General features: G+C 57.4%; 1 protein-coding gene across 4 annotated transcripts; it reads right to left on the bottom strand.

Moving 5' to 3' along the window:
- Nucleotides 1-9: 9 nt before the first annotated feature.
- On the bottom strand, nt 10-9,395 carry ZYX (zyxin). 4 transcript variants are annotated; one of them, XM_053926434.1, is made up of 10 exons: nt 9,268-9,395; nt 8,237-8,456; nt 7,573-7,769; nt 7,309-7,401; nt 6,681-7,211; nt 2,770-2,890; nt 2,458-2,627; nt 2,148-2,326; nt 1,135-1,255; nt 10-593 (listed from the first exon to the last, which is right to left on the bottom strand). In XM_053926434.1, exons 2-10 carry the CDS (start codon nt 8,442-8,444, stop codon nt 489-491), a joined length of 1,725 nt encoding a protein of 574 aa, XP_053782409.1. In that variant the 5' UTR covers nt 8,445-8,456; nt 9,268-9,395; the 3' UTR covers nt 10-488. The 4 variants fall into 4 exon arrangements, with proteins under 4 accessions (XP_053782409.1, XP_053782410.1, XP_053782407.1 ...); XM_053926435.1 differs by having other exon boundaries at nt 8,237-8,459; nt 9,268-9,394; XM_053926432.1 differs by lacking the exon at nt 9,268-9,395 and adding an exon at nt 8,576-8,707.
- Between the last annotated feature and the right edge of the window lie 4,156 nt (nt 9,396-13,551).

Here is a 13,551-nt window from a genome sequence, read left to right as displayed (position 1 = left end):
TGCTAAGAATTCTGGAAAAGAAGGTTTTTTTATTTATAGCTGTAGCCACAACCTGGCAGCATGGAGGCAGGTGGGAATGTCCAGGCCAGTGAGCCTAGCCCAGCCTGGCCACCCTGGGGCTCAGGGGGGGCTCCTGGCCCCCAGCAAATAGAGCAGAGGCTGCTGGGGGGCCAGGTGCGGGCATTGGTGCAGCAGTGAAGGCAGCAGCACTTAACCCTGCGACCCTCTGGTGGGGTAACTGGAGGGTGGTGGGAGGTCCCTGCAGGATGGGGGAGGATGGAAAACCCAGGACTGGGCCTCTGCAGCCTGGGTCTTGTTCAGGCCCCTGGATCAGGGCCCTTGGGATGCTGGGTGGGGTTTGGAATGGAGGGAGGGGCTCAACATCAAAAATAACCAAGGGGGCAGGGCCAGTGGTGGGGCAGGCGGTCTCAGTGTGGGTGGTCCGCTGATGGGGAATGGCCTCCCAGGGAGAAGGGGCCAGTCCTCACTCAGGTCTGGGCTCTGGCAGTGTGGCACTTCCGGCAGAGCACGTGGCCTTCCAGGGGGAAACAGCCGTTGTCGTCTGCCTCGATGGACAGCGCCTTCCCACAGTCCTGGGTGGGAGGAGAACACATGGGTGGGAAAGGCCCCTGTGCCTCCCCCGCACCCCCTCGTTGGCATTAGGAAGACCAAATGCTTCCTAGCTCAGAGCTGGTATCCTCATTGTCTGTGCCCCGCACCCAGCTACACCCACCCCAACTCGGCCCTACTTCCACTTTCATCCCCTAGGCCTCCAGTACAGGGATGGGCAGCGGGTAGAGCTGCGCCCACCCCAATAAAGAACATGGGGCCAGTCCCACTTGTCTCGACTCCATTCTGACTTCTCTCCTCTGAACCTCACTGAGACACCAACCCCACTGCAACAAAGCACGGCACCCACTGTTATGTGGTCTCCTATCTTGGTCGATCTGTAACTCAGTGGCCCCCCAGAAAGCCCACACCTCCTTCCTACAGTGACCGAAACATCAGAGCCGGGTGGGCCTGGGCCCTGCCAATGACCACCCTCAAAACTGCTGGCTGGTCCTGTCCACCCCCTGGCCGGTGAGCAGTGTCCCCATATACCGCCCAGCCCTCAGGGGTCACGGGGACACGGACCTCACACTTGTAGCACTTCATGTGGAAGTTCTTGTCCAGAGCGACCACACGCACGGTCTCCTCGCGGCCAGGCTCGGGCATGATGGGCTCAGCACAGACAGAGCACCTGGGCGCGTACTGCCTGGAGGGTAGCGGGGAGGCACGAGTCAGGGTGTGGGAGGGGTGCTCAGCAGTCCCCAGGGCTCGGGGAGAGGAGTGGGCGCGGCACGGCAACAGGCAGACTTCTCTGCCCATCTTGCCCCACACCTCGAGGTAGGGGAAGCCCAACAGAAAGGCTGAAGGCCCTCCGCCATAACTGCCCTTATCAAGGGGAACTTCCCGCCTCTCCACTCACCTTCCCCAAGCCCCCTCATCTCTCATCCCCAACAGCTACCACCAGGTCCTCACCCTCTTCACATCCATTCTGCAGAAAGCCCACCCAGAGGTACCCCTCTGGTCCCATTCCTGGACCCCTGACCCTAGCGCACCCCCCACCATGCAGGTGCCTCTGCCCAGTGGCTCAGGGTACAGAAGGATGTGAGGTGCAGGCCACCCATGGTGGAATCCTGAGAACATCCTCCTCAAACATAGGCATGAGCTGGGTTCTGCAGGGTCCCTGTGCTGGCCTTTAAGCTACCTTCCAGGATTCTGCTGCTGGCCCGAGAAAGCAGCCACCTTGTAAACACCTTCTCAGGGGAAACCAGAGTTCCCACCAACTGGTCTCCAAAGGAACTGTTAGAACCTAGCCTGCGTGTGAAATGAGGGCACTCCAGCACACGTTGCTTAACCCAAGACCAAAACCCAAAGAAGCCTCCGTGAGCCAAGGGCCTGCAGGACTTGCTGCCCAGGCCTAAGGTGCCTGGACAACTAAGTCCAGATGAAATGGCCTCTGCCATCTACAGAAAGCAAGACCAGGGGCCAGAAAGCAAGACTAGGAGTACGGAGCTGTCTAGGGGTCAGAGGGGCAGCCTGGCTCCCAGACAAACCACAGCAGGCCCCAGAGAAGAGCCCAGAGGGGGTGGCGGGGTCCTCACTTGTGATAGTCAGGCACACAGTGGGGCCGGTTGGCCTGGTCCACAATGAAGGAGGTGCCCTCCAGGGGGCAGGCGCAGACCACACAGGTGAAGCACTGGGGGTGGTAGGCCTTGCCCGTGGCCCTCAGCATGCGGTCAGTGATGGGCTGCCCACAGGTGTTGCACTTCTCCAGGGTGTCCTGAGGAGGCAGCAGTAGGAGGTAGGCAGGGAACTGGCACCCAAGAGCCAGCTGCCAAGGCAGGTCGGCCCCATGTCTGCCCCATCCCTGGCTGAACCTGGGGGTGGCCATCAGCCCCAACCCCGACTCACAGTATAGCAGCGCTCACAGTAGGGTGCCCCCTCCAGGCTGTAGAACTGCTGTCCCTGTAGCTGCTGCTCACACTGGTGGCAGGTAAAGCAGGCGATGTGGAACAGCTGTCCCAGAGCGCGAACTGCGGGCTGCGCGCGTGCCAGGGGCTGGCGACACCGGCCACAGGACTCTGGAAAGGCCAGAGGAGGTAGAATACACAGGAGGAAGCTTGCAAAGGATCAGCTAGCTCCAACAGGGAGCAGGAGCCACAGCTATGGTTGGAAGTCACGGAGGGGGAGACAGACATCCCATTGATGGGGCGGTGGGCTCACCATTGACGGCCACATTCTGCCTCTGAGGATGCTCCATGTCCTGCATGAGCTGCTGGGTCAGCTGCTCCAGCTCCTCCACCTCCTTCAGGGTCAGAGGCCCCGGGGCCCCAGGGGAGCGCACCTGAAACCCCAACACTCTCTTCACACCCTCTCAAGGGTCACTCCCTCCAAGAACATTCCCCAACCAGCTTATCCACTTTCTTGCAAGAAGGGCTAACTCCCCTCCCATTTCCAAGATGCTCAGGGTTGACCCTGAAAGGTCTTCACTCCCTGTCCCAGACCCCAGCACCACGCGAATGAGGGGAAGGGGATGATCCTTCCACCCACTTCGCCCAAACCCCCACTGGGCAGCCACAGACAGGCCGGAAGGACTGAGCGGACGGAGGCCACGCACACAGCAGCTCAGGTCACAGAAGCACTGAACACACCAGGCCACTCATCAACTCCACAGAGCATGCTCAGAGATGGCCCCCCAGGGAAGAGGTCGGCGTGGGGGCCTGCGCACCCAGGCGCACACACCTACCCGTCCCGCCTGCTGCTGAGCAGCCCTGTCAGCATGAGGATGCAATACAGGCGGGAATCACAGGTTAACCCTCCAGGGCTGTCTTCTACAGCCCAGCCCCCAGCCCCCCACGCAGACGTCTGGGGTACCCCCCCAAGAGAGAGTTCCTGGTCTACTTGACCTCACATCCTCTCCTGCAGGCCTCAGGGGAGGGCCTCTCCTAGGCCAGCCCCCACATACTTAGGGGATACTGAGAGCTGGGGGTAGGGATGGGATGAGGTTAGGGGGGACTGTGGGGACCCTCAGAAGCACAAGGAGGAGGTCCCACAGGGGTTGTCTGACCTGCAGCAGCATGGCCATGAGACACTCCGCTAGGAACACTGGTTGGTCTCCTCCGTTGGCGGAGAAGCCCGCCCAGGGCTGTGGCCACTGAACGTCCTGCCTGTCCTTGCCTCCATTCCTACAACACCTGGAGCCTCAGTCTCCCAGGTACCTCCTCCCACAGTCGCCTTCCCCTCAGCCTGGGCCCCACCTCTCTCACCCTGTCTGTATCCAGAAGGGCTGCCTCTGCCCAGAAAGGCAGGCACAGAGGAGCCCCAGCTCTGAGCTCGCCCAGCAGTCAGCTTTCCCTCTCTGCCTGCCAGCATCGGTGTCCCAGCTTCAACGCCCACAGCACTCAGTCCTCTAGCTCCTCAACCCCAATGGCTCCAAATGTCTCTCCATCTCAGGCACCTTCCATCATGACACCCTGGACCTGACAGTCATGAGGCTCTTTACCTCCAAGACCTTGGACTTGACCTCCAACCGTGCCTCCTCCCCCTTCCCCATGTGTACCAATTGAAGGAACCTCCTCAGAAGGACTCTGTTTTCCTGCCTCCCAGCCCTCCCTGTGGGCCTCCCCCCAAGCCTTGCCCCTTGACCATCTATCTTTACGAGGCTCTCTCGGCCACTCTTGCCCCCCTTGGCCACCATGGCTCATCTGCCCAACCTCAGCTCGGGCCACACGGCCCACTTCCTGCTTCTGCCTCTGGGCTCGGAAAGTCAGTACAGACATCACTATGGACTGCAGAGTGAGCTCACTGAACACCGGAGGGCCTGAGCACCCACCGGCCCCAGCTCCTCGGCTGCTGGCTTTTGGCTCCTGCGGGTTCCCCACGGCCTTCCCCACGGCAGCTGTTCTGAACCTTTTCCATCTCCTCGAGCCCCTCGCTCCCGTGTTCTCACCAATGACCTCACCTCCTACGTGACTGAGAGGATGGAAGTCGGCCAGCTCAAGCTGACTCGGCGTCCTTCCTCTCCACAGAAAACGCTGTGGTGACACTGTCCTTGCTCTCTGGGAACGCCACAGTGGAGGGGACGGGGACAGCATCACCACCTCTCCTCCGGACTCCATCCCAGCAGCAGGCCCTGTTCTCAGGCAGCTCCAGCCCCTCCTCCATCAGCTTCTTCCTCCTGGCTCAGGCACACACCTGAGCCCCCTCCCCTAACTTGAAAGAACCACATACAGGCCCTGCCCTGGTCCACCTCTCTGCCAGCCTCCCAGAGCAGGGTCCTCTGGAACCTCCATGTCTAACTGTCTACACTGCCCTCAACTCCCTTCACTGTCCCCACAGACGGACCACCCAGCTGCCATCGGTGACTTTCAGGTAGTCACATCTGTGGCCTCACTGTGGTCCTCATCCTCCTCAAACCCCCACTGAAGAGTTCCTCACCATCACATTCTGTCCCCAAGATCCCACCCTGACTTGTGCTCCTCCTCCTTCTGCCACAGGACCAACAGGAGCACCCCTCGAGTGTCCCCCCAGGCCCTCAGCTCCATCTGTGTAAGCACCCCAGGCTGGGCTGCTTCAGTACCACTGTCCCCAATGACAACCCCGAGCCCAGGGCCTCTCCCCAAACCCAGGCCTCCATTTCTAACTGAGTGACAGTCCCAGCTGAAGGAGAGTCCTCCTGGAACCTGTTGCTCAACATGCTGACAGCTGGACCACCCCCTGCCCGCCCCAGCACTCTTCCGGTCCAAAGCATTTCCCCTTCTGGACTTCTCTATTTTGTCAAAATACCGGCATTCATTCCACAACACACCCAGGCATTTTTTTTTTCTTACTCTGCCCCTCCTCTTCTAACTGCTTATCAGCTACAAGGTCCTGGAGGCATTTCCTTTGCAACAGCTCTTATCTAGGCCCAGGAGTGAATCCCGACAAAAGTCACTGACCCCCTACCTCTAGCCCACACCCCTCCTGGAAACTTTCCCAAAAGCTTCCACAGGCAGGCGTCACCAGACCTCTGACCCAGCCACACCACTCCTGGAAAACTAGGAAGGACTTGCCAGGACCAACAGGCTCCCTCGAACTCCCGCCTACCTCTCTACAGCTCCACCACTTCCCCAAGGAAGCTTCTACTTTCCAGTCTCCAAACACTAGGGTACATCCGCGCCCCAGAGCTTTTGCTCATGCTATTTGCAGCCTGGCATCCTTCACTTCCTCCTCTGGATTCTGAAGTCTGACCGTCCTTCCGAGCACACTAGCGCCATGACATCTTTCCGAATGTGCCAGCCTCCCATAACACAGGATTCTGCACCGCTCGTGGGTACTGGGCATCTCTTCCCACCCTGTCCGGGACGCACACCGACATTCCTGCTGCCCGCTTACTGGGCGGCTGGCTGAACTAGATGCCCAGCAGGCTCCATTCAGCTCCTAAGTCTCCCGAACTAGAAGGCAGGAATGAGAACTTTTCAATTTGGGGCACTCACGTGCAAGATAAAGAGGACAGCCCTTTCTATGCGTTAGCTCACCTAAGCTTCACAGCCCTTGTATGGGATGGAGAGTGTTATTTCCAAGATGGGAAAGTGAGGCTCCCAGTGCACCTCACTGGCCTAGGATCTTGTCAGAAGGGGAGCTGGGAATTCTATCCCAGGTCCAGCTGACTCCCTCAGGCTTAACCTCTTTGAGAGATCTCTTCCGCCCTGATTCTGCCCCGGGCACAGAGCACAGAGCTACAACTCTTATCACCAGATGGGCCCTCAGGCAGATAGAGCAGAGAGCTCAGAGTAACAGAGAGATAAACTCCAGAATCCAAGAAGCAGGATGAACCAGAACCAAGGTTGGCCTGGTGATGAGCTCATCCTCCCCTTTAACGTTCTGGGTCAGGTGAAAGGGATGGATCCACCAAACCCTCCATCTAATTCACAGTCTGGGCTGCTCCCCACTCCCAGCCAGGCCCCACCCAGCCCCTGCCAGGACCCCTCCAGAAGAGCTGTCTCTTACCATGGCCCACCAGTCCAACCCTAGAGGCTGGAAATGCCCATCCCACCAACCCTACTCACCCATCTTTGCCCTCATTTTCTGGCTCCTGACTTATCCCCTTGGCCCCAGCCCCCAGGGATCAGCCTGGCCCTCCCTCCCTCCCTCACCTGGTTTTGGTTTTGAGCCGGCGGGGGCACTGGGCGCTGCTTCTCCTGCACTCGGGGCTTCTCTCTCTGCTGAGCGTAGGTGAAACTGGGGGGCTGAGGGGCGCCTGTGCCAGTGGAAGAGGGAGCTTGAGGGGACCCTGGCTTTTGATTGGGCTGTGACCCAGGTCCGCCTGGGGCTCCAGGGCTGAACTTGGAAGCCACAGGAGTGAACTTGGGAGTCACTGGAGAATACTTAGGGGCTGGAGATGGGGCTGAGGGACCTCGAGGCTGACTACTAGCCAAAGGCACAGGCTGGGGCTGGGGCTGGGACTGGACATGGAGCTGGACCTGAGGCTTGGCCTGGGGCTGGGGTTGGGGATGCACATGGCTCGGAGGCTGAGGCTGAGCCTGAGCGTGAGCCTGGGGCACAGGCTGGGAACTAGAAGGAGCCTTCCAAGGAGGCAGGGGTGCCGTGCCCCCAGCTGCAGGCTTAGTACTGGCTTTGGGAATGAACGGGGTGGTGACTGGTGGGGGTACATATCCAGATGACACCTGCAAGGAGAGACGGAGGGGTAGAGAAGTGTGGTTGGGGGAGGGTGCTGCCTCTCCAATTCTGTCCCCACTGCTTTCCTACTCTCCTGTTCCTTACCCGGGCTTTGAAGGGATCATTCCTGGTCATGTCATCCAGCAGTGAGGACAAAGAGTCTATCTCCAGGTCAATACTGCTCACCTTCTCCCTGGGCTAGAGAGTCAAGGGTCAGAGCATCCATCCCAGTCCTCCATTCCCACCACCTGCCCGCCCCCCCCCCCCCAATCAGGGCAGAGGTGCAGGGGAGGTCAAAGGGAAAGACCCTCCTCTCCTTCCCTCGGGGGGGGGGGTTCCTTCGTAGCTGCCCCTCCCAGGCCTCCATACCTGTGGTGGGAGCGGGACCTGGGCCTCAGGCCCTCCCTCCTCCAGGGGAGGCGGTGGGGAAGGGAAGATCTCCTCTTCCAGAGGTGCAGGGGGAAATGGTTCCTCGATCGGGGGAGGGGGAGGTGGGAAGGCACCTCCCAGAGAGCCCTCAGCATCCTCGACATCCCCAAGAAGGGGAGGGGGCGGTAAGGGAAGGTCTGGGATAGGAAGGAGAAAGAGGGAAGTCAGCAGGGGCTCCTCTACACCCTTCCCTAAGTTTCCCTCCTTCTACAGCTGTAACCCCTCACCCAAAAAAACTCTCTCAACGGCCCTGGGTCTTGTGGGAAGGAAACGAGGGTGCAGGACACCCTGGGAGCACTGGGTCAGGAACGGCCGGGGTTTGGCGCAGGAGTCGTGCAGCTCCCGTTACAGTTCGGAAAACGGACCCGGAGGGAATATTCGTGCCCCACATTCCCACCTCCCACCCCCAGGCGGGGGACTTGGATGGGTCCCAGGAGCCCTGGCTCCCAGCCATGAGCTCCAGGATGAGGTAAGAACATCTGCTCGGGACAGGGTGGCTGCGCCCAGCCCCCTCCGCTGCAACCTTTCCAGACACCCCCAACCCCGATGCCACTGCCCCCAGCCCGGCACCCATCTTAGTCCAGCCCCCCGCCCCACCGCATACCTTCCGGGGGCGGCGGGGGCATCTCGCCCACCCGGCCGATTTGTGCGCGCTGGGCCCCGGCGGCCGGAAGAGGTTCGCTGTCCCCGGGCCGAAAGGGATTCACTTTGGGCTTTGGGGCCACCACCGGACCGAACTTCTTCTGCGGGGCGTAAAAAGCCGGAGCCGAAACAGAGACGGAGATCGCGGGAGACGGGCGGGGGGCCGCCATGGCCAGGCCGGGCTGCTGGGGGTGGGTAGCCGGGTTACGCGGCGCCTAGCCGGGCAGAGGATCCCCTGGCGGGCCCAGCACCCCGCGGCGTCCCGGCGTCCCCTCCCCGTGGGCGGCTCCCCTCGCCTCACCGCGGGCCGGAGCGTGCGCGCCGCGTCTCGAGTGCAGGCAGCCTGGGCGCCGGGTCCGCGGACTCTGCGTCCGGGTCCAGCGCCGCCTTTAGCCCAACGGGGGAGGGACGTGGGGCCGTGGGAGGAGGGAGGAGGCGGGGAGAGCGCGGCGCCCAGACCATACAAGGAGCGGCCTGGAGAGGGGGCGGGGAGAGGCAGGGAGGGCGGACCAGGCAGGAAACTCCCCCAGGAAGGGGCCCAGGTCCTGCCCGTGGGCCGGAGGCTCAGCCAAAGTCCCCCCCTGCCCCGCCCCCGCCGCCCCGGCCGGCCGCGGACCACCCCTCCCCGAGCACAGGCCTCTGATGTCATTTCCTGACTTGCCCCCCTCCACGCCCGACCCGTGGTGCCCAAGGTCTGATTCACCGTCCGCACTCCGGGATAAGCCGACGGAGGACTGGCGAGTGCCCTGGAGGTACCGAAGCAGCCCTGGGCGACTCCGCTTCTCTCCGGGCCTGCCGTTACCTGCCCCTGCCACCTCCCCACCCAGCTGCCAGCCCCGCGCCCCAAGTCCCCTCCGGATTGACCGGGATTGGCAACACTGGGGAGGAACTGGGCTCCAGGGTGGTCCACGATGGTGAGTGGGCGTCCTCCCTGCTCACGCCCCCCGCCCCCAGGCCTTTCTGTGACCTGGGAGTGGGTGTGTGAGTACGAACCTCAAGGGTCCTTAGGGGATCCTAACTTGAAATCCTGGGCAGCCCCTTCCGGCTTCTAGGAATTCGCATCATCCGCGCCCCCGCCTGCAGATCTGTGAATATTTGCGGGAAGGAGAGGCGAGGACAGCGGAGCCTGGGAGTGAAGGTGCGGGGGCGGGGCGCGGAGGCGTGGGCAGCCTGTCGACTGGGGCTCTGGGAGGAAGGGCGTGGACGCGGGCCACAAGTCTTCGACAGTTCTGAAGCGCCCACAGTGATCTCTCAGGGAGCCTTTGGACCACGGGGCGGCCCTCGGGGAATTCGGAGACTGCGCTCTGTGGAGCCCCCCACTGGTCCGACCAGATTGCTCTGCCTTGAAATCTGCCCCAGGCTACGCAAAAGGGACAGATCTGGGATAATTGAACACGGAAACGCACCCAATTGCCGCTTGAATTCTTGCACACTCACTACTTACAAACTATGGAGTCATATGGCCTTTCGGCCTGTAGACCCAATATATCACCCTCCGGCGCTGCCTTTTTTCTGCCATCTAAGGCAGTTCCCTTGTGCACGCCCTACTGTTTCAGGTCCTGCCGCTTCCAATCGGCAGCAGACTACTGCCAATGAGCACCTGCGCTACGGTCTAGAGACCGTCCAGACCCTCCTCTGACATTTAGCAGGAGAAAACAGGCTGGGGGCTTAAGAGAGGGGCCCAGCATCACACCCAGTTAGCCCCACGGTCTAGGTTAGAGCTGGGTGTCTCGAGAGCTCTAACGGCAGAGCTCACTCTCCTAACCCCGGGGTGCGGTGAAGCAACGCTGCAGACGAGAACGCAGAATGAGGTCAGGGTGGAGAGACTCGCCTGAGTGCCCGAGTCTCTTCATTCTCTCCACTTCATTCTCTCGGTGTGCAAAAAGAGCGATTATACTTAATCCACTTACCTGACTGCATTATAGGGAGAAATAAACGAAATTCAATAGCTGACGTGTTATATAATACTTGGTATTATTATTCAAGTCTCAGTTCTGCCCAGAGTGGACATTCTGACGGGTTAACCTAAGGCCGTTATTCCGAATGTCCTCTCTGAGTTGCCAAGCTGATGTCTCACAAGCCTTGGGGTATGCAATGCCTGCTGCTTCCTTCCACCTTATCAAACGCTTAACTATGGCTAATACTGCATCTTCATCTCCTCCGTCCCCACTGATCCTTCTTCCCTCTGGTGTCCTATGGTCTTTGTCATGGGCGTTTCATACTGCCTGTGTGCCATGTAGGATATGAAGCATGCCGTGCAGACAGACCTTCTCCGACAGGTATAAGCCGGTCCTGGGCCTGTCCCTGTGAAGATCGGTTAGAAATTTGATACTGTGCCTGCTGGGAGTTGTGTCTTGGGTTTTACAGACCAAAAGTCTCTGCCAATCCTTCAAAATTACACCCACTTGGGCGGGGGGGGGGGGGGGGGGGGGGGGGCAGGGTGTGGTGGAGATTAGGAAGATGGTTTCCAGATAGTGTCAGAGGAAAAGCCATTTGCAGTCTAAACATCTCCTTAAGGAATGTGCAAGTTCAAAATATAGTATGTTTAATTGTTAGGCAGCTGAGCCTATTTATAAATCAAGAACAGAAGAGTGCGTAGGCAGGCTTGGTTTTACTGACAACTGAAAGCATTTGGGATGCAGAATATTAAAGCTCAGAGTTTCCAGCCAGCCAATCTCAATACAAGTGGAAACACACCGGGTATCCCAGGAGGACAGGCTCACTAGGCCGGGATGTCCCTAGAGGAGCTGAGGGCCAATTGATGTTAAAATGCACGCAGTGAACAGGAGAGGCCCTAATGATTTTTAGGTATTTCTCTTTTTTTAACGATTTTATTTATTTATTTTCAGAGAGAGAGAGGAATGGAGGGAGAAAGAGAGGGAGAGAAACATTGATTGGTGATTGGTTGCCTCTCATACAACCCCAACTGTGGACCTGGTCTGAAACCCGGGCAGGTACCCTGAACAGAGACCGAACCTGCAACCTTTTGACAGCACTCAACCCACTGAGCCACACCAGTCAAGGCTAGGTGTTTTTCTCAAGTAAGCAATTCTAATTGATCTCCTCAGGTAGGATGTGTAAAAAGTAGCAAGTACACAGATGTTCCCACCTAATCATTTCCAACAGCTTGGGACCAGGCAAGAGAGGGGAAGTAAAAAAAAAAAAAATGGGCAGGAAACTTTGCTATTTAAAACATCTCTGCACACCTTCAAGAATTTATGTCCACCAGGTACCAGAAAAGTTTTCTTCAAGGTCACACGAGATGAAGTAAGCAGTTAGAAGCAGCCAAGAAAAAACATAAATAAATAAAAGGAAGGAACAAAGGCAGTGGCAAAAAAAAAAAAAGAATTTTCTGAAAAGAAAAGAAATGCCATCACGCAGCTCTTTCTGCGTGCCGGCTGCAGATGGACAGAGGGCCACTTTTGTGCCGGGCACTGTACTAGGCGCTCTAACAAGAGCAGCAACCACCAAAACAACAGCATCCGCAATAATAATAATACACTGATAAAGCTTAGTACGTGGTGCTAGGTACAATACTAAGCACTTCAAACTTATATCCTCAAGCCCTGGTTGGTGTGGATTGAGTGCCAGCCTGCAAACTAAAGGGTCACCAGTTCGATTCCCAGTCAGGGCACATACCTGGGTCATGGGCCAGGTCCCCAGTAGGGGGTGTGCGAGAGGCCACCACACATTGATGTTTCTCTCCCTCTTTTTCTCCTTCCCCCTCCATCCAAAAATAAATAAATGAAATCTTTTAAAAAATTAACATATAGCCTCCATTTAATCCTTGCAACAAACCTGTGAGAAATGTACATTGTGATCCCATTTTTCAGTTTAGGACACTGAGGCCAAGTAGCTGTTGGATTTTTCACCTCTGAAACTGCAAAAAAACTTGTAATGCAAGTATTTTATTATTGAAGACACCTCTGCCCTCCACTTACATCCCTGCGGTCCTTACTTCTCTCCTCCAGGAGCCCTGGCTTGGTGTATCAACAACCTCTTCAGGTCAGCCTGAAAGTTCAGCCCCCACTAAAGTCTTTGGGCCACCATTTTTCTTTTTCCATCACATGGTGCCATTGAATTCTCTCTCTCTCTCTCTCACTCTCACTCTCTCTCTCATATAGAGACAGAGATGGGGGTTAGGGAGAGAGAGAGTTTTGTATAACAGAACTTTTCTGGAAGACTTCTCCAAGATTTGTTAAAAGTGCTTGCTGTTAGGGTACAGAATCGGAGGAAGGCAAAAAGCTTTTTCTTTTTTTTATCCTCACCCAAGGACATTCTTTTTTCATTGCTTTTAGAGAGGGAGGAAGGGAGAGAGAGAAACATTGATGTGAGAAAGAAACATTGATTAGTTGCCTCCCCTATGTGCCCGGACCACCAGGGACCAGACCTGCAACCCAGGCACATGCCCTAACTGGGAATCGAACCTGTGACTTTAAAGTTACTGAATGATGCTCCAACCAACTGAGCTGCATCGGTCAGGGCCAGAAAGATTTTATAACTTGACTTTTCCCCCATAAACATGTATAACTTACAATTTTAAAAAAGGAAAAGACAAATGACAGCCATCATCTCTTGCTCCTAATATTAAAGCATTTTCTTTTCCACTTTCTCCCAGATTTACTCCCCTCCCAGTCCCACTTGCATTGCTTGTCACGACAAAAGACTCTGTCACCACAGAGGCAGAGCTGCAGACACCGTGGAGGGGTTGGATGGGAATGGGGGAGGGGGAGGGTGGAGCACCCAGCGAGACCCAGAGATCTTTTTGGCAAAGCCCAGGAAGAGCAGTTCCTTCTCTGCCCCAGGGACCATCCCCCATCCCACCCCCAACCCCCACAGAAGGGAGGGACTGACAACCACAAATGGCCCCCTTTTCCTCCTTTATTCCAGCTAGGCTGACATCTGGGCGTCAACCTCTGTGCACTTTTCCATTCCACAGCCTCAGTCCCACCAGTATTTACCAATAACTTCTATATTTTAGGCACTCTGGATATAATATGCCTTTCAAGAAACTCTCCACCTACAGTCAAAAAAACCACTTCGGTAGATATTTCAGTAAAATAAAGGGTTAACATTAGGAAAAAGTTTCACCTACCCAGCAGTGCTGGCTTGGGGTGGCTACACTAATTACGGTATAGCTGATATAGCTGGGGGGCCTCCTCGCCATTTAGACTCATTATTGCTCCACCGGCCCGGGTCCGGGCAGCGGTGAGCAGAGCCTGCACAGGGCATCTAGGGAGCGGGGCCCAGAGGAGCAGTAGAAACCAGGAGTCCATA

Source organism: Desmodus rotundus, chromosome 6 (assembly GCF_022682495.2).
Source record: "Desmodus rotundus isolate HL8 chromosome 6, HLdesRot8A.1, whole genome shotgun sequence".
NCBI lineage: Eukaryota > Metazoa > Chordata > Mammalia > Chiroptera > Phyllostomidae > Desmodus > Desmodus rotundus.
The sequence above is the reverse complement of the archived record's forward strand: the minus strand, read 5'-3'. Positions and strand labels throughout refer to the sequence as shown.

Bases quoted from the DNA above. Each gene is read 5' to 3' on its own strand.
- ZYX (XM_053926434.1), bottom strand. From the start codon at position 8,444: ATGGCGGCCCCCCGCCCGTCTCCCGCGATCTCCGTCTCTGTTTCGGCT. The intron at 7,212-7,308 runs GTAAGGAACAGG...CTCTCCTTGCAG, and splicing joins ATGATCCCTTCAAAGCCCGG to GTGTCATCTGGATATGTACC. The intron at 1,256-2,147 runs GTGAGGACCCCG...GCTACCCTCCAG, and splicing joins TGTGTGCCTGACTATCACAA to GCAGTACGCGCCCAGGTGCT.